Here is a 24,653-nt window from a genome sequence, read left to right as displayed (position 1 = left end):
GTCAGCATCCATCTGTTTCAAGAGACAATGGAGTGTGCCTCTGGAGGTAAAGTCAAACCCCTGCGCTAGCAGCACTGAAATGACCTCCCCAGTATGCAAGCCTAGGCAGTGTGCAAGACTATCCATTGGCTACTAGCCATGATGACTGCAATCCACCTCCACTGTTGGTAGCAGTATACCTCTGGACACCAGTTGCAAGGATTCACAAATGGCAAGAGAGCATTACGCTCATGTCCCATTGCAGGCTTCTCATAGGCATCTGGTTGGCTACTGTGATGACAAAAGCTGAACTAGATGGTGTGATCCAGCAGGGCTCCTTCTTAGATTTTTAAACTAGTCTTTGCTGAAAGTACATTAATGTGGGCACAGGTAAGCCTCTCAGTTGGTGTCATTGCCAAAAAGGCAATGTTAAAACAGAAGCCTGTTGAAATAGCTTGTGGGGGGGGGGAGAGAGACCCAACAAGCTGGCCATCCCTGAACTGGGTGGCTCTTGGGTTTCTTTCACTATTTGGCACCTACAGCTATGAATACCTATCAATTTCCAAACAAGAACTTGCATCTTTTCTCATTGGTGACGTCTATCTTTTCTCATTTTGTTCTGCAAGCTGCTTCATGAAGGGAGATAGTTTTTAACTGAAACACTTTAATGGTAACATCTGTCTTTGCTTTTAGATCAAGGTGACATTTTAAAATAATGGTGCTGCTAATGAGCTCTGAATTGCTTTGGGACTCTTGCCCAGCCAAGCCCTCGCACCAGACCATTTGATGACTTACATGAGGATTAGTATCAGTGCAACATGTCAAAATAATTCAGTATGCTTGATTCAAAGAGTTGCTTGGGAAGGTTCAAAGTGCAGGCTTAGGCTCTTTTCTCCCTTTGCTTGTGTTATTTTTAGTGTTTATCGAATTGGATTGTCCTTAAGAGAAAACAGTCTTGCTATCAGACTGGCTGAAATCAATAAGAAGACTCCCAAAATCATTACCGAATTCTGGATAGAAAGCAGAGTGGTTGTAGGCAAGAGACAGGTGTTATGGAGTTTGTACAGCTACCACCAGATACTGCAACCTTACCTCTTCTCCTTCTCTTTTCCCCAGAAACATCTAGCAGTACAGAAGTGTGACGTGTGACATCATTGTGTTCTGAGTTTCCTTGCACCTCTTCCCTGGAACTGGAGTGGGAACACTCAGGAGTGCAGTGATATTGCATCATACATTTGGGGTTGCCATATTTTACCAGTAGTGGCTAGTGTGGTGGGGCGGAGCCATAGTGTTGCCCTTGTGGTACTGCTACATAATTCCTAGATGAGCACAAGTTGCCTATATGATTGAAGGCTTAACCACATTTACCTATTGCCCCGCTCGTTCCAGCTTAAAAAGCTCTCTGTCCGAGTGGTGTTGGGATTTTTGCCCTGGAGCCATCCCTGTGAAAACCTGCTCTTTAAAGCTGAATCAGAGCAAATGTCAGTTCAGGATTTCTGTAGATTGACATTTGCTCCGATTCAGCTTTAAAGAGCAGGTTTTCACAGGGAAAGCTCCACAATTGGGGGGCGGTCAAATACAAAGCTTTTCAGTGCAGACCTGCCCGGAAAGAGTGGGGCAAAAAGCAAGCGTGAATAAGCCCTGAAGCTCTGGATGCAGCAGCAGCAGGAGCACTGCATTGCTTCTGCTTGCCACTGTCCTGCCCCAGTCCATCTAAGCAAACTGCAGTGACACTGGTGTGGGGAGGGCAGCTCCACTCCACCCTATTGGCTGCTATGTGGTTAAATTTATAGACTGATTCACACATAAAGCACATAAGACAAGCTCTAGTGACAAACTCAAAAGTGATCAAACCAGCCACACAACTCTAGAAACAACCAAGCTAATTCATCAAATATAAAAGTGATTTTACATAAATGACTGAAGTTACACCTCTGGGAAAGCCTTACTAAACAATCATTTTTTTAGTACCGTGTTTCTCTGAAAATAAGACACCGTCTTATATTTAATTTTTATCACTATGTCTTATTTTCGGGGTATGGCTTATATTCCTTGAATGCTTAAAAATCCTGCTATGGCTTATTTTATGACTACATCTTAAAACAGGGGAAACAGGGTAGGCACCTAAACATCATCACGGTTGCTAATAACAACATTTGTTGTGGCAGGGCAGCTCCAGGCATTCTTGGATGAAACTTATTGTCCAAACCCATTTCAATCTGGTTTCAGAGCTGGTTTTGACACTGAGTCAGCCTTGGTCCTCCTGGTGGATGATCTCTCTCTCAGGAGAGGAACAAGGGGACTACAATCTTGTTTCTTTTGCCTTTTTCTCAGCTTTTGATACCTCCAACCACAACATTCTCCTCTGAGATGAGTGTTTAACAGCAGTTACAGTCCCACCTACAGTACTGTTCATTGGCCAGTTCGCATTTATGTTATGGGGGACCATTTTGTCCCCAGTGTTATCATCTATATGAAGCTTTTGATAATGGCCATTAGGGATGTGGAGGAAAGTATCATCTGTATGCTGATGGTATGCAGCTCTGTATCTCCATAACATCTGAATCAAGAGTAGCCATGCAGCCTCTGGACTAGTGTCTGGCCACAGCTGGATGAGAGCCAATAAACTGAGTTTAAACCTGTATTTAACATGTGAAGTGCTAAACAACTTGGGACCAGGATATCTATGGGACCACCTTGCCCACTATATTCCTGCCCAGCAACTGCACTCCTTAGATGGGGCACTTTGGAGAGTACCATATGCCCCAGAAGTGTGCTTAGCTTTTAGTGTTGCAGCTCCAGCTCTCTGGAATCAGTTACCAGTCAAAATCAGACAGGCACCTGTTGCAGGGAAGGCAGGAGGAGTCATCTAGGTCAGTACTGTCTGTAGGGTCTGTACACAGATTAGCAGTAGCTCTCTAGCCAAGTGTCTTCCCCAGCCCTTATCTTGACGTGGTGGGTTTAAGCCTGGGACCTTCTGCATGCAAAGCAGATGCTCTAGGTACATCTGTGTGTCTTTAGCTGCAGGCTTGGGACTTTCTGAACACAAAATTGTCAGCTTGTAGAAGAAGGGGTAGCAATTTAGTCCATAGTATGGAGGATAGGAGGCTTAATAACTCTTCCCTTGCAGACAGCACTGGCCTAGTTGGACATGGCTTCCTGCATTCCTAATGTATCATAATTTAGTAATGCACCTGTTACAAATATATCTGCCTATGCATTGTGTGCATATAAATAGTCACTTGCTCTTCATCATGTTTTTTCATAATGAATTCTTTTATAATTCACAGTGCCCATAGAAGAGAGTAGTAGAGGTGATGCATTTATCAGTTCATAAGCTGTCATAAGAGCCTGCTGAGTCAGGCCAGGGGGGCTTTCACAGGATGCCCACAAGCAGGACCTGAGAGTAACAGCACTCTCTCCTTCTGCAGTTTCTAGCAGCTAGTACAGTGGCACCTCAGTTTAAGTACACAATTCATAGAATCATAGAGTTGGAAGAGACCACAAGGGCCATCCAGTCCAACCCCCTGCCAAGCAGGAAACACCATCAAAGCATTCCTGACAGATGGCTGTCAAGCCTCCTCTTAAAGATCTCGAAAGAAATAGACTCCACCACACTCCTTGGTAGCAAATTCCACTGTCGAACAGCTCTTACTGTCAGGAAGTTCTTCCTAATGTTTAGGTGGAATCTTCTTTCTTGTAGCTTGAATCCATTGCTCCGTGTCCGCTTCTCTGGAGCAGCAGAAAACAACCTTTCACCCTCTTCTATATGACATCCTTTTATATATTTGAAAATGGCTATCATATCACCCCTTAACCTTCTCTTCTCCAGGCTAAACATACCCAGCTCCTCATAAGGCATTGTTTCCAGGCCTTTCGCCATTTTGGTTGCCCTCCTCTGGACACATTCCAGCTTGTCAATATCCTTCTTGAACTGTGGTACCCAGAACTGGACACAGTATTCCAGGTGAGGTCTGACCAGTGGTACTATTACTTCCCTTGATCTAGATGCTATATTCCTATTGATGCAGCCCAGAATTGCATTGGCTTTTTTAGCTCCTGCATCACACTGTTGACTCATGTCAAGTTTGTGGTCTACCAAGACTCCTAGATCCTTTTCACATGTACTACTCTCAAGCCAGGTGTCACTCATCCTGTATTTGTGCCTTTCATTTTTTTTGCCCAAGTGTAGTACAATTGGTTCTGGAAGTCTGTACTTAACCTGAAGCGTACTTAACCTGAAGCGAACTTTCCCATTGAAAGTAATGGAAAGTGGATTAATCCGTTCCAGACAGTCCGCGGAGTACTTAAACTGAAACGTACTTAACCTGAAGCGAACTTTCCCATTGAAAGTAATGGAAAGTGGATTAATCAGTTCCAGATGGGTCCGCGGAGTACTCAAACTGAAGCGTACTTAACCCGAAGTATGAGTGTAATTGGTTCTGGAAGTCTGTACTTAACCTGAAGCATACTTAACCTGAAGTGAACTTTCCCATTGAAAGTAATGGAAAGTGGATTAATCTGTTCCAGACGTGTCCGTGGAGTACTTAAACTGAAAGTACTCAAACCGAAGCGAACTTAAACCAAGGTATGACTGTATTCAGAAACATGCTACCTCTGACAGTGGAACATAACCAGCACGGTTAGTAGCCATTGATAGCCCTATCCCCTATGAATTTGTCTATTCCCATTTCAAAGCCATCCAAGTTGGCGTCTTATTTTCTTTCTTGGTTAGGATTGTAGTGTGTGAGTAATTTTTAATAATAAAATATAAAATTAAAAAGTGACCATCCTGATCACAGCAATGTCAGGATTTCCAGGGCCAGAATACATAGAAATGTGTTTTGCCGGGGTCAGTTTCTGACACTTTGTTGGATGCTGCCCTCCAGTGCTCTGCAATGCATAGAAAACCTGAACAGGGAGATCAGAGACAGACAGCTTCCTGGGCATATTTTGCAACACAGATTGCAGGCACAGGGAGCAAAGTGGGGTTAATGTCCCCGCTACCCTTTGTGTGGTCAAGTGTGTGTAAGGGAAACCCTGCACCCAAGGCAGAACTGTCAGTATAAAAGTCATTTGTCGTTTGGCCCTCTGTACTGCCAGCAAAAAAAATATGAGATCATTCTTATTGCCATTGCTGCCTGAGCACATGGTTTTTTTCTCTCTCTCAACGCAACTGTAAAGAATATATCGAACTTGTTAAAACCATACAAGCAGTGGAAAACCATAATTATAATTGCTGCAGTGAATAAGATACAAATTTTGATAAGGTACTCGCTAACCAATTGCCCTTCCTTGGCAAATGCCCAACCTCTGAAAGTAAGAAGAAAAACTGTGCTGGATCAGGACAAGGGCCCATCCTTTTTTCACAGTGGCCAAACAAGGGTCATGAGAAGCACAAGAGAAGGATCCAGGTGCAACAGCACTTTTCCCACCTGTGACTCCCAGAAACTGTTATTCAGAGGAATTCCACTTCCCCTGCTCTAAACACTAACCCCCACCCCCACCCCGGAGAAATCCCTCTTGCTAAACATACCCAGGATTTAATACATGGGAAAGACAAATGAATCAAATAAAAGCATCTTTGCTTTTTATATAATTAGCCCACCCTCACTATACCATCTGTGTACGTTAATTTTATATGGTTTTTTAAAGCTTGCCTCTTCCCCTCAGCCCAGCATTATCTTCATAAAACCAAGAGAGGAAATAATTTACAGGCTAACTGCAGAGTGCCAGCATTATAAATGAAACTGCAGCCAGCTGTAAGCCAGGTGGCTGAGAATGGGGAGGTTAAGTCATTTCTCTGCCAAGAATATCTTTGAATTTAAAGTAGAGAGTGGGCTCTCTAATCACAGGAGTAGATCTATCTTAAAACCAGTGGGGCACTACCATTCTAAAGAAATGCTTTCTCCATGGAAGTATTTAAACCTAGCTTTCCTCTCATTCATATCATAAGATCCCCCTCCCATCTCAGATCAATTCATTGAATGAATGAATGAATGAATGGATACATATGGGGCCACTGCTGGGTTCCCAGCTGAGCTGCAGTCTCACAGATGTGCCATTTATGTTGACAGGTGTCTCCATATGTCATATTGTACACATGTGCATGGAAATATGCATGGTTTCAGCAGCTCAGAAATGTTGTTGTGTCACAGAACTCATTATAGTCACTTATATGAACTACAAGGGCTATGCTTTGTACGCAGAATGTCCCAAGTTCAATCTCTGGCATCTCTAAGTAGTGCTGGTAATGCCCCCCCCCAAAAAAAAACAGAAATCCTGAAAAGCTGCAATTGTTCCATGTAGAGTAGGGATAGCCAACATGGTGCCCTCTAGATGTTATGAACCACAACTCTCATCAGCACCACTCATCATCTCCAGTGGTCAAGGATGATGGGAGTTGGAGTCCACATCTGGAGAGTCTTTTCTATGATGTAAACAAGACAGAGTGATATAGGCCAATGGTCTTGAGTCAGTATAAAACAGCTTGCTTTGTGGTTAAGTATGATCCTTGGAGAAGAATTGATGCTTTTGAATTCTGGTGCTGGAGGAGACTCTTGAGAGTCCCATGGACTGCAAGAAGATCAAACCTATCCATTCTGAAGGAAATCAGCCCTGAGTGCTCACTGGAAGGACAGATCGTGAAGCTGAGGCTCCAATACTTTGGCCACCTCATGAGAAGAGAAGACTCCCTGGAAAAGACCCTGATGTTGGGAAAGATTGAGGGCACAAGGAGAAGGGGCCGACAGAGGACGAGATGGTTGGACAGTGTTCTTGAGGCTACCAACATGAGTCTGACCAAACTGCGGGAGGCGGTGCAAGACAGGAGTGCCTGGCGTGCTATGGTCCATGGGGTCACGAAGAGTCGGACACGACTAAACGACTAAACAACAACAACATGATCCTTGGACAAGGGACTGACTTTTGATGAAAGCATGTAGGGCCAAACTAAAAATGTGACACAGGACACCTGTGATCAGGATCTCTCTCTCTCTCTCTCTCTCTCTCTCTCTCTCTCTCTCTCTCTCTCTCTCTCTCTCTCTCTCTCTCTCACCAATTAACATCCCCACATGGCTCTTTTGAATATGATGGGCTAAATGAATATGATGCACTGGTATTTTTCCCTTTTTGGTGCCAATTGCTGCTTGGGATGTGTTGATATACTTTGGGGAAATGACCTGAAAGAGTCGATCCAAAAACCCCAAAAACTTATCTATAGTGGGCACTACTTCAATCTTCACAGGAATTATGCAGATCTCCCAATTAGTTTACAAATAAAATAAAGCAGGCAAGCTGGAAAACCTAATCATGGGAATTCTGCATTGCCTGGCTTTGCTGGCTGGGACTGATGAGAACTGTGGTCCAAACATCTGGAGGGCAGCAGGTTAGAGAAGAGTCAATATTTGGTGGTTCCCTAACCATGGGCTTAATGGACCCTCCATAAACAAGGCTTGTGAAGCCTCCTGTGGTTCTGATGGTGTCATCACTAAGGGAAGAAAAGCTGTTTGCATTACAAAAATTATAGAGGGGTGGAACTCTGCTTGGAAGAGTTAGCAAAAATCGAACAGCTGGTGTTGGAATCACTTCATTCTGCTTTTTCTGCCACTGCCAGGCTGTATTTGCTATGAATCTAACCCTCCCTCGAGATTGTATTTTGAGCTTGAAGGAGCTGTACAGTCCTCAGTTAGAAGAAGCTAAAGCTTTGTTTTTTTTCCCCTTCTTTAGGAATGCGAGTCAGATAGCGGGATGGTGCTGACTTTGGATGAAATAAAAAGCCGGAAGAGATTGGAGATTCGTTCTTGGCCTTATGGAATCATGGCTCTGGCGTAAGTACCCCTGGATGAATATATATTACTTGATACTGGCCTGGTGTGCTTATCCATGGTTTATTTGGGCTAACTGTGGTTTGTTTGGATGTGCAAATTCAACCCAGCAGAGTAGCCATGGTTTATTTTCTGCAAAAAAAAGTTGTAATATATAGGCATGGTTTTGTTGTTGGCTTATGAACAATGGCTTGTTTTAACTATGTTTTGGTATTATGTCCAAATCCTTACTTAACCATGGTTTGTTTGGCCACCCCACCACAGACACTCTCATGAGGCAAGAGCAGCTGGAAAACAAACCAAGCTTTGAAGAAACAAACTATGGCTTGTTACGTCATCTGTGAGCTGACTTGTGGTTTATCAAACAAACCATGCTTTAAACAAACCACACTTAGCTTTACATGCAAATGTAGCCATTGGCATCCTTTCACAAACTAATACTGTTTATCCAATAATTGGTTTGTGATGAAATACAAGTTTTATTCATTCATTATTCATGTCTGGGGGCGTGTATAAAAAGAGGGGAAAGGGCCATGTCACTGACCCTGATCCCAATTTGTGACTTTTTAAACTTAGTATAAATGTTTTACATTGCTATACCTACTTAGCCTGGAAGTAAGCCCCGTTGAACTCAGCGAGACTGGCTTTTGAGTAGAGTTGAATTGGATTGGCTGGTCTCCAGTATATAATTCGGAAAGTTTTTTGTTTGATTGATTGTTTTTGGTTTTGGTTTGTTTTGCCAAAATGCACTTGGACACCTCTTATGATATAACCAAATTTGCATGGTTCTAAATTTGGTTAGATCAAGGAGCATTTTTCAGCTATGTTTGGACTGCAGCGTAGCTAGCCGACTGGCTGCCCAGGGTGGCAAACCCGAAGGCACCCCGCCCCCTGGTGGGGTGTCTGTCGCGCACATGTGCCGCGCATCACAGGAGACATGCGACATGGCGACGCGGCAAAACCTGCAAGCAAGCCGCGGAGTGAGGCAGACTCGGTTGCATCAGGGCATCTCCTCCATGGCGGCGGCCGTGTCGCGCGGCAGCAGCCATCGGAGGTGGTCAGCCCCATCCGGCCTGCTGCTCCCCCGCCCCCCCTATTACTACACCACTGTGTTTGGATACGATTAGACAACAGTGTGAATAAAGATGAACCTTTCAAAACTTCCCTGATTTTAGCCAAATTCTGAATGATGGTTCATGAGATCAAGGATCACGTTTTTGCTTATGTTTGGACATAATTTTGAATCAAGAAGGCTGACTAAACCCGTCAAAACTGCACTCATTTTTTTGTTTCTTGAAATTTCCAAACAACACCATATATGAGGCTGCTAGTAATCAAACAAATAACTAATTACAGGTACGTGGCTGTGTTGGTCTGCCGTAGTCGAAATAAAAAAAATCCTTCCAGTAGCACCTTATAGACCAACTAAGTTTGTCATTGGTATGAGCTTTCGTGTGCATGCAGATATCTGAAGAAGTGTGCATGCACACGAAAGCTCATACCAATGACAAACTTAGTTGGTCTCTAAGGTGCTACTGGAAGGATTTTTAATTTTGTTTAAACAAATAAATGATTAGGAGTGCAAATCTGTACAAGTATACCCAGAACATTATTTCAATGGTATTTACTGTTGTGCCACCTCATATTTACCTCAGGTCCTCTGTACCACTTTCTTTCTCTTAAGAAGATGTACAGTCCTGACCTGGGTTTCTGAGAGCTATCTTTATAACTCATTGTTTCTGCTGCCAGCAGAAATACCGAATATCTGACTATTTCCCACCTCTAACATAGCCAGTCAAGTGGCATGTGTGTATGATACAACAATTTATTAAAAAAGAAATGGCAAAAAATGGGGTTTTGATGACTCAGTGTACAAAAGCATATGGTGATTGTGATTCATATAAAACAAAATCTAGTAACAATGCTGACCCTACCCTATCAAACTAACCCTGCCACCACCCAAACACTCTTGACTGCCCCCCATCAGTGTTCAAACTCCCTTTCAAAACTCACACCTACCTCAGCACTCTCTCTCAACCTTCCAACCTCACACCTACCTCAGTTCATCTTGTATATTCACCTACACATTTATCACATTTTAGTTTTCCTTAACTGGTGATAGTAAAGCACCCTTGACCACACCTCAGAGCTTCTCAGCACATAAAAGCTCTGTTCTCCAGCATATCAGCACTGCCATGCACACCCCATACGCATCACATTGCCATGCACACCCCATACGCATCACATTGCCTATGGTAAGGCTGGTCCTGGTGTGTATAGTAGGAATGAGGAATCTCAGGTTTGGGGGCCAAATTTGGCCCTCCATACCTCTTTATCTGACCGCAGGACTCTCCCCAGGCCACACACCCTCCTTAGTGGTACCCCTTCTGCCAAGGTAACCCCCCTCTTTCTGCCTGGCTGGAAAGTGTCTTTGAACTCTAATAATGCCTCTTTCTACCCTGGACAATAGATAGAGCTGGGTGCTGCAGTGTGTGTAGACAGTAGCCTACAGAACGAAAGTAAAATTCACATTTGTGTCTCTGCCCACGCCTATCTCTAGCCTTGCCCATTAGCATGTGGCCCCTGGAAGGTTGCTTGGAAGGAAATGTGGCCCTTGGGCTGGAGTAAGTTCTCCATCCCTGGTTTATAAGGTTTAAGCCTCAGTTGACTAAATAACTGCACTCCTAAAGTTTATTTCATATATTTATGAGGATCATTCCATGTCATTGAAAGCCAACACCTAGTTAAGCACTGAGAAAAATACAGCTTTGCATCTACCCACAAACTTGGAAAAAGCAACTCTGAGTATCAGCTCTTCTCTTCTCCATGGCTTGCTGAGGCTGGCTGGGAATCAGTATGTCGCCCTTGTTAACGATATCTCTCTTCTTATCAAAAACATTTATTCTGGACCTATTACAAACAGTCCTGCTTTACTTCTACAAGCCCTACGGAAGGCTTAGTGTGTTTTCCAAACCAGGGTGGCTCTTGAGGCTCCCGCCCTCTTTCCACCCCCCGCCAAATCTAGCTGTTTATTTGACTTGCATTTGCTGAGTTGAAAGGGTGGAGGAGGCGGTGGAATTGGCAATGCTTAAGTGAAGAATTTGGAGAGTTTAGGGAAGACAAATATAAAACTCTGGGACTGGGAATCCTGTTGGACAAACAATGACTGTATGCTGTGTCAGGTGTTAAGAAAAGAGAAACAACATCCAAAGAGACAGGCTGAATATGAGTTGGGTGTGAGTCCTGTATCTTCCCTCCAGAGATATATCGAATGAAGGCAAGGAAGATCTGAATACTTTTTCCCTGAAAACTGAGCTGTTTTTAGCAAGGGGCGTAGCGTGGGGAAGGCCAGGGGGCCCATGGCCCTGGCTGCAGATTTTTGAAAGGGCGTAATGGGGTGCAACCAGGCTCCCTCACTTCCCAAGCTGCACCCAGGCTGAGACTTCAGGGCTGGGCAGCAGCAGTGCCTCCTTCCCCTTATGGTCAGTGAAGGGGTGCCACTGGCACCGCCCAAGGGGCAAGAGGCATGGGCAGCCACCTCTGTGAATGGGGCATCACAGCCCTCGGTTCTGTCCTCATCACAGGGCAGCTTTGAGCCTCTTTTTCCTCCCCTTGCCTCACTCACCTTTGGCTCAGACCGCCACGGCTCTGTTGGCAGTGAGGGCTTCGGCTAGCATGGCCACCCTCTGCACCCCAGCGTACTCGTACTTCCCAGGCACTGAGAACCCACGCTATGTGGATGTTTTCAGCCTTTCCAGTGAATGGGTGGCAGGCAATGGGAGGGAGTGTGTGCAGCCCTGAGAAACTGTTGGAGAATTTCTTCTCTATCCCTAGATTAATTTTCCAAGGCTGAAGCAGGCCGAGACGTAATACACAGAGAGAGGAGAGGGCTATTTATGGCTGCTTCCAGGGCTCTTGCGCTCTGGTCCTGCACGCAGGTTCCCCACAGGCATCTGGTTGGCCACTGTGATAACAGGATGCTGGACTAGATGGGCCATTGGCCTGATCCAGCAAGCTCTTCTTAAGTTCTTAGAGAAAATGTATATGCTGCCCTTCCTCCCCCTCCCATGGAGACATTCTCTTTTCCCCTCCTGGGAGAAATTTTGTGAAATTGCCCCCAACGTTTCTGTGCCCTCAAGCAGTATGGAGCATTTTCATTTGGCAATTTGTGCACCACTCTCGTCTGAACAGGCCTGTAGCAGTGAGGTACACCTCATGTTTACGTCTGCAGCAGGGCAGAAGCACCTTGGTCGTCATACTCCTCTGAATTCCTTCAGCAAACCATTATTTGATATACATTGAAGTATTGGCTCTGCCTTGTTTTTGTCATACCCAATTAAGCTCAGAAATAATTAGACCTAACAATTTAGCTGAGAACCAAGATATTCCCCAAGTAGGGCATAGCTGAGGTGCTTCAGGCATCAGAATGCCGAAGCATTCCAGCAAGGATACTGCCTTTGCCTCAGACACATTTCTCCTAGCAAAATCAAATAGAACAACCCTCCTCAACTGTGGCAGGCCTTCCTGTTCCAATCTAAAGTGTTAGGGGGCAAATCATAATCATTAACTGCTTCTGATGGGGCTCCAACTGGTTGTCCGAATCCTACATTGAAGCTAAGGGACTTGCCTCAGGGACCATACTCCCTGCTACAGCACACACACTCTGTGCCGAGTAGATTCCAGGTTCACACCCCAGCATCTGCAGGTAGGGTTTGGAAAGACCCCTACATTGCCCATCAGTGTAACCCAGAAGTGGAAAGAGCTCAGGCTTGTGGGATATACTTTGCTTATTACTAGAACCCCTCAATCCACCAACTGCGATTAGCTGAAATTCTGAGCACATGCTCAGATCAAGGATTTGTTTTCAGTTCCAGAACTGAACTCTCAGCAACTTTATGCAAAAATCTGCTCCTGGTTTTCCTCCCAGGCTTTTTACATTTTGGGGGGAAATATGACATTTTAGTTGTCATCTATAAACAACTGCAAATCACCCAGAGATCTATCAGTAGTTCTTGATCTACATTTTGCCTACCATTAGTGTACATAAACTAAACTAGATGGACCAATAGTCTGACCTGGTACAAGGTCCTTTGCTGATGCTTATTAAAATAGCCAAGTTTCTCTGGTAATCTAGGTGCTCACTGAATGCCAAATTCATATCCCCAAAAATTAATCTGACTAAAATCAGGGGAGACAACCTGACCATCCAACTGGCATCACTAGAATTTCCAGTGTTTGCACCACCTGTTTCTAGCATGTTAATACAGACTGAGAGCATGTTCCAGGCCTTAAACCTTTACATCCCATTAATTGTCCCATGAAGCAGATTGTGGGGGAAATAGCCATTGTTTCAACAACCACATTCACTACTGCAAATTCTAATTCAACTTACAACCATTATTAAATCCATTAAGGGCCTTAAACACGCTTGCCCTGCAAAATAAAAATAAAAATAAAGCCTCATTACACACCTATAAAAAGCCATAAAGCCCATTATAAGCCCCTGCAGCTCAATTACTGCAATTGTTACAGGACTCATATGCAAGGTATAACTTGCTGCAAACAGCAAATTGATTGGGATGTCTTTCTTTGAGGGCTGCTGCTCCTTGTGTACAGAATTTTTAATGAATGGGAAAATCTATTAAGCCTGAAATCCTAGGCAATCTTATTTGGGAGTACGGTAAGCTCAATTGAACATAATGGACTTTGTTCCTAAGAAAGTATGCATGAGCTCAAGCATTCTCATTCATAGGGTTTTGGAGCCACTATTCCAGACCTATGAGGCCACCATAATGTGTCTGCCTTATTTACATATAAAGCAGGGAATTGCTTTAAAAAAAACCTGCTAAGTGCTTTCCCCTCCCACACCTTAACCTCCTCACAATCTTGCACTATCCACTTTTCTCCATTTCCAGCTACAAAAACAACATCAGACAAGAATAGTGGGGAAATGGCTGGAGCAATTGACTGTGGAGAAAAACAACCTCACCTTTGTTTTATAGATGAGGAACACTTGAAAAGAATAGACCATTGGTCCATCTAGCTCAGTATTGTCCACACTGAATGACTGTAGCTTCCCTGGGTTTCAGACAGGGGGTGTTCCCATCCAGGTGTTCTACCACAAGGCTTTGGTCCTCCTAGTAGGAAAGGAGATCCAAAGGCGGCTTCCAGAACTTCAATGGGAAAACAAAATGTGTATCTCAAATCATGTAAACAACACTGGCAGCATCTCAAGATTGGGTCAGTTGTTGAGCAAGGGAAAAACAAAATGAAATCTCAGTAAATACAAAAAGTTGTTAAGGATTAGGAAACAAAGGCTGAAGAGTTGTCTTAATTTCAGGGTGTGCAGCTTGGGTGAAATGATTATTTTCTAGGATGGTAATTGCATTTCAAATCTGCCAGAGATAGTTAACCACACTCCCTGCTTCTGACCAAACTTGTCATCCCTCTGACTTGGGAGCAAATATAAAATGTCATTGTTTGAGAGGCTCGCTTTAAACATTAGCTGACAGACAGTGTCATTCCCAGATTTGACATGGTGGCTGGGAAGAAGCTCCCTTCTTCCTACATACTGGGAGCTGACAGAGCTCTGAGAGTCTCATTGTGTGGCCAGGCTAAGCCTTAATAACACTTCTTTTATTGGGCACTGCAAGACTCGCCCAGGCCAAGGTCCAAGTTACACAGATATTTTTGTGTTTTTCTCAATCCCCATTGACCAGTTTAATACCTGGTAAATTATAAAAGCTGCTGGAGTTATGGAGTCAGCTGAGAAGAAACATCAGGGGTCACCAATGGCAGGGTGTGTGGGTGAGAAATAGATGAATACTCTTCACAGGAAGAGTTTAACAAAGAGAGGGGAGAAACCAACTGCATGCAAGGATACAAACATGCCTATGTTTATCATAAGAACATAAGAGATCAAGCCAAAGGCCGACATGGTCCGACATCCTTTTCTCACAATGGCCAACCAGATGCCTCAAAGGGCAGTCCATAAGCAGAACCTGAGTGCAAAAGCAGCTAGAGGAGGAGGAGAGAACAGAGGGTGAAGAAAGAGCTGTGATTGGTGGAGGGTCATCTTCCCATCCTCTAAGCCCCCTGGGAAACTCAGCAAACCTGCTGCACCTGGAACTGGGTGTGGAGAGTGCAGCTGAATAGGACTCAGGACACGACTGAGCAACTAAACAACAACAAAATGGGCAGCCTAAGGAACTGCCATTCACCTTTTGTTGTTGTTGTTGTTTAGTCGTTTAGTCGTGTCCGACTCTTCGTGACCCCATGGACCATAGCACGCCAGGCACTCCTGTCTTGCACTGCCTCCCGCAGTTTGGTCAAACTCATGTTCGTAGCTTCAAGAACACTGTCCAACCATCTCGTCCTCTGTCGTCCTCTTCTCCTAGTGCCCTCCATCTTTCCCAACATCAGGGTCTTTTCCAAGGATTCTTCTCTTCTCATGAGGTGGCCAAAGTATTGGAGCCTCAGCTTCACGATCTGTCCTTCCAGTGAGCACTCAGGGCTGATTTCCTTAAGAATGGATAGGTTTGATCTTCTTGCAGTCCATGGGACTCTCAAGAGTCTCCTCCAGCACCATAATTCAAAAGCATCAATTCTTCGGCGATCAGCCTTCTTGATGGTCCAGCTCTCACTTCCATACATCACTACTGGGAAAACCATAGCTTTAACTATACGGACCTTTGTCGGCAAGGTGATGTCTCTGCTTTTTAAGATGCTGTCTAGGTTTGTCATTGCTTTTCTCCCAAGAAGCAGGCGTCTTTTAATTTCGTGACTGCTGTCACCATCTGCAGTGACCAAGGAGCCCAAGAAAGTAAAATCTCTCACTGCCTCCATTTCTTCCCCTTCTATTTGCCAGGAGGTGATGGGACCAGTGGCCATGATCTTGGTTTTTTTGATGTTGAGCTTCAGACCATATTTTGCGCTCTCCTCTTTCACCCTCATTAAAAGGTTCTTTAATTCCTCCTCACTTTCTGCCATCAAGGTTGTGTCATCTGCATATCTGAGGTTGTTGATATTTCTTCCGGCAATCTTAATTCCGGCTTGGGATTCATCTAGTCCAGCCTTTCGCATGATGAATTCTGCATATAAGTTAAATAAGCAGGGAGACAATATACAACCTTGTCGTACTCCTTTCCCAATTTTGAACCAATCAGTTGTTCCATATCCAGTTCTAACTGTAGCTTCTTGTCCCACATAGAGATTTCTCAGGAGACAGATGAGGTGATCAGGCACTCCCATTTCTTTAAGAACTTGCCATAGTTTGCTGTGGTTGACACAGTCAAAGGCTTTTGCATAGTCAATGAAGCAGAAGTAGACGTTTTTCTGGAACTCTCTAGCTTTCTCCATAATCCAGCGCATGTTTGCTATTTGGTCTCTGGTTCCTCTGCCCCTTCGAAATCCAGCTTGCACTTCTGGGAGTTCTCGGTCCACATACTGCCTAAGCCTGCCTTGTAGAATTTTAAGCATAACCTTGCTAGCGTGTGAAATGAGCGCAATTGTGCGGTAGTTGGAGCATTCTTTGGCACTCCCCTTCTTTGGAATTGGGATGTAGACTGATCTTCTTCAATCCTCTGGCCATTGCTGAGTTTTCCAAACTTGCTGGCATATTGGGTGTAGCACCTTAACAGCATCATCTTTTAAAATTTTAAATAGTTCAACTGGAATATCATCACTTCCACTGGCCTTGTTATTAGCAATGCTTTCTAAGGCCCATTTGACTTCACTCTCCAAGATGTCTGGCTCAAGGTCAGCAACCACACTACCTGAGGTGTACGAGACCTCCATATCTTTCTGGTATAATTCCTCTGTGTATTCTTGCCACCTCTTCTTGATGTCTTCTGCCTCTGTTAGGTCCTTACCACTTTTGTCCTTTATTATGGTAATCTTTGTACGAAATGTTCCTTTCATATCTCCAATTTTCTTGAACAGATCTCTGGTTTTCCCCATTCTATTGTTTTCCTCTATTTCTTTGCATTGCTCATTTAAGAAGACCCTCTTGTCTCTCCTTGCTATTTTTTGGAAATCTGCATTCAGTTTCCTGTATCTTTCCCTATCTCCCTTGCATTTTGCTTGCCTCCTCTCCTCCGCTATTTGTAAGGCCTCGTTGGACAGCCATTTTGCTTTCTTGCATTTCCTTTTCCTTGGGATGGTTTTCGTTGCTGCCTCATGTATAATGTTACGAGCCTCCATCCATAGTTCTTCCGGCATTCTGTCCACCAAATCTAAATCCTTAAACCTGTTCCTCACTTCCACTGTGTATTCATAAGGGATTTGATTTAGATTGTATCTTACTGGCCCAGTGGTTTTTCCTACTTTCTTCAGTTTAAGCTGGAATTTTGCTATAAGAAGCTGATGATCTGAGTTACAGTCAGCTCCAGGTCTTGTTTTTGCTGACCGTATAGAGCTTCTCCATCTTTGGCTGCAGAGAATATAATCAATCTGATTTCGATGCTGCCCATTTGGTGATATCCATGTGTAGAGTCGTCTCTTGTGTTGTTGGAAAAGAGTGTTTGTGATGACCAGCTTGTTCTCTTGACAGAACTCTATTAGCCTTTGCCCTGCTTCATTTTGAACTCCAAGGCCAAACTTGCCAGTTGTTCCTTTTATCTCTTGGTCCCCTACTTTAGCATTCCAATCCCCTGTAATGAGAAGAACATCCTTCTTTGGTGTCATTTCTAGAAGGTGTTGTAAGTCTTCATAGAACTGGTCAATTTCACTTTCTTCAGCACCGGTAGTTGGTGCATAAACTTGGATTACTGTGATGTTAAAAGGTCTGCCTTGGATTCGTATCGAGATCATTCTGTCATTTTTGAGATTGCATCCCATTACAGCTTTTGCCACTCTTTTGTTGACTATGAGGGCCACTCCATTTCTTTTACAGGATTCTTGCCCACAGTAGTAGATATGATAGTCACCCGAACTGAATTCACCCATTCCCTTCCATTTTAGTTCACTGATGCCCAGGATGTCAATATTTATTCTTGCCATCTCATTTTTGACCACATCCAGCTTACCTCTATCCATGGTTCTTACATTCCAGGTTCCTATGCAATATTTTTCTTTACAGCATCGGACTTTCCTTTCGCTTCCAGGCATATCCGCAACTGAGCGTCCTTTCGGCTTTGGCCCAACCGCTTCATCAGCTCTGAATCTACTTGTACTTGTCCTCCGCTCTTCCTCAGTAGCATGTTGGACGCCTTCCGACCTGAGGGGCTCATCTTCCAGCGTCATAACTTTTATATGCCTGTTGTCTTTGTCCATAGAGTTTTCTTGGCAGGGATACTGGAGTGGCTTGCCAGTTCCTTCTCCAGGTGGATCACGTTTGGTCAAAACATAACTTCTCTAAGTTATTTAAGCCCCTTCGCCACGACAAGGCAGTGATCCATGAAGGGGCCATTCACCTTAGGCCTGCCCATAAAAAAACAAGTCTAGAGTGGGAGACTAGGGTAATGTCTGCTCTTTACAGAAACTCTTGTCGTCATGAGACTTTTGTGGGTGAGCTGAGAGTTTGTTTGGACCTTGGGTGAGAACCTGGAAGCTAAGAGGGAGGGTGTGTGCCAGAAGGAAAATGAATTTATATTGATTAACATATATTAGAAACTTCATGTTAATGAAACATTTTTTATGTTTAATGTTTTTTTTGTAATATTTTAACTTGTCCGTTGTTGCTTCAGTTTTTTGTACACCGCTGAGAGATGTTTTTAATATATTAAACAGTATAGAAAATAAATAAATAATCACCCTACCTGCAATTTCCAGCAGCTGGTATTCAGAGGCACCCTGCCTCCACCAGTAGAGGTGCCATCATGCTAGCAGCCATTGATGGCCTTTTCCTCCATGAATTTGTCCAATGCTCTTTTAAAGCCTTTCATAGTTAACAGTCTTTGCCTCAAATGTCTCCCTTCCCAGGAGCAAGGATCTCACAGACCTTATTTAGCTAAATGGTAGAGCATAGCACTGCATACAGAAGTTCCCAGGTTCAATCCCAGGCATCTCCAGGTACAGCTAGGAGACACTTCTGCCTAAAACCCTGGAGAGCCACTACCAGTCAGTATAGGCTGTTCTGAGCCCATGTAGACCTCTGACTGCATATGAGGCAGCTTCTTATGTTCCTAATGTTCCACTCAGAATGGTTTTCCACCTGTGTTCTAGGCAGACACCATAAAATAATAGTACTATACAGATCATTCCTTTGCCTTCAGACAGGATTTTCCAGGATGTTAGAGCAGTAAAAACAACAGATAGATGCTCACAGGAGAAATCTAGGATGTTACTGTACCTGTGATTTGGTAGCAGTGTATAATAATAATAATAATAATAATAATAATAATAATAATAATAATAATAATTTATTCTTTACACCCCGGCCCATCTGGCTGAGTCTCCCCAGCCACTCTGGGCGGCTCCCAATTGAATATTAAAACAATACAGCATTAAATATTAAAAGCTTCCCTAAACAGGGCTGCCTTCAGATGTCTTTTAAAATTAGGATAGCCGCTTATTTCCTTGACATCTGATGGAAGGGCGTTCCACAGGGCGGGTGCTGCTACCGAGAAGGCCCTTTGTCTGGTTCCCTGTAGCCTCACTTCTCCCAATGAGGGAACCGCCAGAAGGCCCTCGGTGCTGGATCTCAGTGTCCGGGGTGAATGGTGGAGGTGGAGACGCTCCTTCAGGTATACAGGACCAAGGCCGTTTAGGGCTTTAAAGGTCAACACCAACACTTTGAATAGTGCTCGGAAACGTACTGGGAGCCAGTGTAGATCTCTCAGAACCGGTGTTATGTAGTCCCAGCGGCCACTCCCAGTCACCAGTCTAGCTGCTGCATTCTGGATTAGTTGCAGTTTCTGGGTCACCTTCAAAGGTAGCCCCACGTAGAGTTATCTCAACCACCAACTGCCACCACCTCTTCCATGCTGCAAACTGGTTTGAATTCACATGAGACAACACACAAATCCACAGGCTGGGCCAGTGTCCTTGGTGAACCAAGTGTGGCACGTCCCAGAATTCTCTGCAGCACACAATGGTTCAAGCTGATGTGGAGCCAGGAAGCAGAAAGATATTAGATGAATTTATTCATTCATTACATTATATATCACCATATTATATTATATTATATTATATCACCAAGGAGACCTGGGACTCCTTGGTCTTAGTGTGACCCTTTAACCCATTATACCATTATTCGGAACACAAATATTTTATGTCTTAAGGGTAGGGATGAAGGAGAGACTTGGTTTGGTTTGCATTTTAATGTGAACCTTTCTAATTCCTACTTCCATAAATAATCCACAGACCAAAGCACAGCTATCCTTCTTAATCCACACCTCACTGGGTTTTGCAGTGTAGTAGTCCAACAAAAAATGTTATGAAAAATGTGTATGAAAGTGCTGGTTTGTTTTTGAGAGGACATTTTTGCTGAATTTTCACTCACTTTTCCTCCCACAGGAGAAAAGCCATCAACAAGAGCAAAGAGTCTGTATTCTCGGAGAACGAGCGCGAGGCTGTGAAGTACCTGTCAGCAACACAGGTGAACGATGCCGTCCAGGAACAGTATGTTCTCCTGCCAGTTGATCCCACCCTGGAGTGCCACAGCCCACCTCCTGACTACAACTCAGTAATTCAGTACTCTGCTCCTCCAGTGTAACTGGCTCAGGGCTGCTCCTCTTCATTTTACACATCTTTCACCATACAGTATATTCATCAAGCTTCCTATTTGTGCTGCCTGCTTAATAGAATCAGTGGGGTGTTCTTTTCACGCAAAAAGGGGGATAAGAGATCACACTCTTATCCAGGTCCATCTCTCCAAGGTATTAAACCCCCAAAGCAGATAGAAGTCCTTTGAAGAGCAGCTGTCTTAAAGGGTATATTTCTGCTGATCTTTTATTTTCTAACCTTCTGTGCAGCAAAATTGTTTAAAGGGGAAAAAATGCAGTTTTACCCATTGCATTGTCATTCTTTGGGGGCGTCTTTCTCAAAGCTTTGGGATATACACTGAAAATTCTGGTTCTGTTAACAGGGGCATATTCTTCAGGGATCACTTCTCTCACACTTTCAGGTAGAAATAAGAATTTCTCTTTTCCTCATTTTTGGTTCCTTATTATCATTACCAAATTTACATCTGCCAGAATCCCACCCCTTTCCCAGTCCACATCAGATTACAATGAGCTTGCACTGCAAAACAGATAAAAGCTAATAAGGGAATAATTAGATGAGCTCATTCTTTTCCAGAGCAAACTTCCCTTCCCTCTTTCTCCCAATGAAAAATCTGACAATTGTAACTGTGTAACTGCCATGACTTCCCCCAAAGAGCCCTGGAAATTATAGTTTAGGAAGGGTGTGGGATAATTCTCCATTACAAATCCCAGGCCCCCTCCCAGCCCTTTCCTCATAGAAATCTCCCTTGGAGGAGAAAATGAAGATTACATAACATCCTTTTCCCTGGCCTGTAGATTTGCCATTAGCTCCACTTTCCTCAAAATCTCTTACAGAAAGAAATGGGTGTGAAAACTTTCTCGGCAATGAATGTTAGTCATTCAGCAGGGACCATAAAGACCTTTAGCCATCTAGGGTAGTGAGGTTCAATATATCCAACAATATTGGAAAAACATAAAGAGAAAATATGCCTCAGGTGTTTTTGAGCCAGGCTAGGTCAGCTGGAAGGCAAGCCTGTGACCCTGTGAAGCTGTGACTCAAAAAGCATCCTCTTAAAAGGCGTTTGGAAAATCTATTCGATTCTGGCAGGGATTTTTCAGACAATGGCTCCACAAAAGAAAACAGTGTGCCTTGATGAGCAGCAAAAACATTTCCTTGAGAGGAAGAGAGGAGAGAGAGATGGCTATTTAAGGTTGGGGGGGTGTAGTCCAGTCACTATCTTGCATATTATGATAAATAACATGTTTTCTTTGGCTGTGTCATATGAATGCTGTGGAAGGTGTGTTGGCTGCACAACCACCCCAGGGCATCTGTACCACACTGTGGTCCTGAAAATCAATGTATGGCTCCCAGAAAGGTGCACTTGCCACTTCTCTGTGATGTCCTTCCCCCACTAACACACACACACACACACACACACACACACACACACACACACACACCATTCCAGTTAATGTTAACATGCAGCTCTCTTTGGGGAGATACCCATGCTGGTGTTGTACCTCCTTGGAGGTCACATTATCTGCTCATTCCAAACTAGTATTGAAGGAGTGTGGGAAGATGCAACAGCCACTCTGATAAATCCAGAGAATGGCACAGAATGGCACTGTGCTGTGGATTCTTGCTTTGCTTGACCCAAGGAACCTTGCAGCCATTTCCTCAGAGCCAGAGCAGTGGAAGAAATGCCCTAACCCTTTTGCCCAAGCCCCCAATCCTGAAACTCTGACAAACACATAACCTTTTAAGAGGGTCTCTGAAAACTGGTTTCACGACCAGCAAAAGAACTTTCAGCTTTCTCAAGGGCTGTTGCATTCAGCATCTCAGGTGTACAAAAAAGCAGCACTGAGCAGAAACGTAGCAAGAGAGGTACATGTTTGTGTTCTCCTTAAACTCAGCTAATTGGAAACTGAGAAAGAGAGATGCATAAGGTGCCTTACGGCATGAGAGTAGGCATGACCCTTATCTTCTTGCAGGCAGGTGGCCTAATTCACCTCTTGTTCTGGATCTGAAACCCAGAGAGGCCTTCATTGAACTAATATGGAATTGAAGAATTTGTGTAGTATGGCTCTTCCCAAAACCAGAAGCACCCCATCTAGACTCAGTGCCTAGCTTCTCGGTAGGAATGGTTCTGACTTTGGGTTCATAGACTTCCTTACTGTTTTTGTTTTAACCAGCCTGTGTACTACCTAAAAATGAACCTACCGTATATTACTTGTATTTTATTTACTAATATTTTTTCTGCCCTTATCTTCCCATTCCCTTAATTTAATTACTATGTGTTTGTCTTTCCAATTAAGCTGCTATATGAGATAGATATAATCCTGCAGAAGCAAAGCACCTGATCTCACTGGTAGAGGTGAGCCTTTCCTTTGCGTAACCTCTTTTCTCCCCAAAGGTGCTACCAACATGTTTGACTTCTGCAGGATCTTGCTCACTGTGTTTAATCTGTAAACACAGTTCTATATAGACTTTCATTTATGTAGCAACATGTATAATTCTTATGTAGTGCCAAAGAGCAGGAAATCCCCTGAAATAAGAGCTTTCCATGGGTTTACTGAAAATGTCACTAACGCTTGCAGGACAGGCTCCAGTTTATGAGAATCTCCCCAGTTCCACAATTACTGCTAATTTTGCCAAACACCACCCACTTCCCCACCTTCCTTAGAATTTTGGGGACATCTTTGTTTGTTTTGTTTAAATGCTACCTGGCTTCTTTCAGAAAAAAGGGAGCTATGTGAATCTTGTGGGGTTTGGATCAAAGGGCAAGAGAGGCATAACCGACCTTGTTCCCATGTGAGGCTGATCTCGATTGCAGGACAAAAAGAGGAGCCAATTGCCCAATGGAAGTGTATATTTTGGTATCTTAAGACTACTCAGGGAATATTTTGTGACTTTAGAAGATACTCAGCCACCTGCCTTTGTGACCTGACAAATCTCAGATATGTTCAATGTTAATCAGTACAAACCTGTCTCTCTGTTTCAAGCCAGACCTTATCTTTTTTCACTCCTTTAGCAATCCTACATTGCCAGAGAATATAGTATTATTAACCTGTTAGTTTTGTATCCAGGGCCGGCTCCACCATTAGGTAGAATGACACTGAGGGGCACACAAAACTGTGTACCATGTGGCTGACCTGCATCACCTACCTGCTGCCTGTGGAGTTTGTCCTGGCACTAGTGTTGAAGTTAAGAATTCAACTGGCAGTCTAGACAGCTTTTGTACCTGGAATGGGGGAGACACTGACACATGCTTCCCTTCAGGCAGCAAAATGACTTCAGTCAGCCCTGGTTTTCTCTCCCTTTATACCATAATCAGCAGCTTCAGAAAAGACATTTGTTCATAGCTACAACCTATTCTTACAGTGAGATTATTCTTTCAGAAATATATTCCTTGTCCTGCTCTAATTATATGTCGTTATCTGCTGCTGTGACAAAAGCAATAATCACCATATTTCCTGTCCTATATTTCTTTGGCCTTCTGCCTCTCGGTTGAGAAAGACACAGAGACAGAGAGAGACATTTGCTGGGAATCACAAGCAGGGAGAGTGTTGTTGGAACCATCTCCTGCTTGCGAGCTTCCCATTGGCCACTGTGAGAACAGAATGCTGATCCAAAAGCGCTCTTCATACATCCTTAATCTCCGGGCCTTGGTTGTGGGAAGACTTATTATCAGGAACCGCACTGAGCAGAAACTCCCATAGACTTGGGTTTGTTTTTTCTACTGCCCCATTTTCCCATTGTTCCTGAGTTGTCAGTACCATTAACAAATGCCTGTGACTCCAATAATGAGATGGCAGAGCAAGCAAATAAGCAAATGTCCCATTCTGCTCCAAACACTACAGAATGTACAGTGAGACCAGACCCTGTCTGTCTGAAGAATGCACTGGGGGGAACCAAAACACCTGCTCTCTTTATATATTCAAAAAATGTATTGTAATTATTAACCAAAAATAAATAAATAAAATAATTTGATTTTATACAGCCTCAAGCCTCCTTTGTGTCATATGTTCTGAATTCATGCTCTATCCCAAGCATCGGATAGGAATTCCCATGTAAACTGAGGCATCAGAACAAACCCAATCATGATGGCTGCCATATTATTATTATTATTATTATTATTATTATTATTATTATTATTATTATTTTCAAAGTCCCAGTTAAAAGCACTTTAGTGCAGGCCTGGTG

The 24,653-nt window shown here is 43.7% G+C and overlaps 1 protein-coding gene across 3 annotated transcripts in view; it reads left to right on the top strand.

Annotated features, from left to right (window-relative positions):
* The window catches only part of LOC118084151 (vascular endothelial growth factor receptor kdr-like), a 200,096-nt gene extending 175,651 nt beyond the window's left edge, over positions 1–24,445 (top strand). For all 3 annotated transcript variants that reach the window (XM_035113499.2, XM_035113500.2, XM_060270643.1), the window contains exons 29-30: positions 7,708–7,808; positions 20,262–24,445. In XM_035113499.2, the coding sequence (XP_034969390.1) occupies positions 7,708–7,808; positions 20,262–20,460 (300 nt within the window). In that variant the 3' untranslated portion in view covers positions 20,461–24,445. The remainder of the gene's footprint in view (positions 1–7,707; positions 7,809–20,261) is intronic.
* The last annotated feature ends 208 nt before the right edge of the window (positions 24,446–24,653 follow it).

This window comes from Zootoca vivipara, chromosome Z, assembly GCF_963506605.1.
Source record: "Zootoca vivipara chromosome Z, rZooViv1.1, whole genome shotgun sequence".
In the NCBI taxonomy this organism is placed as follows: Eukaryota; Metazoa; Chordata; class Lepidosauria; order Squamata; family Lacertidae; genus Zootoca; species Zootoca vivipara.
Note: the sequence above shows the minus strand (reverse complement) of the source record. Positions and strands in the feature narration are given on the sequence as shown.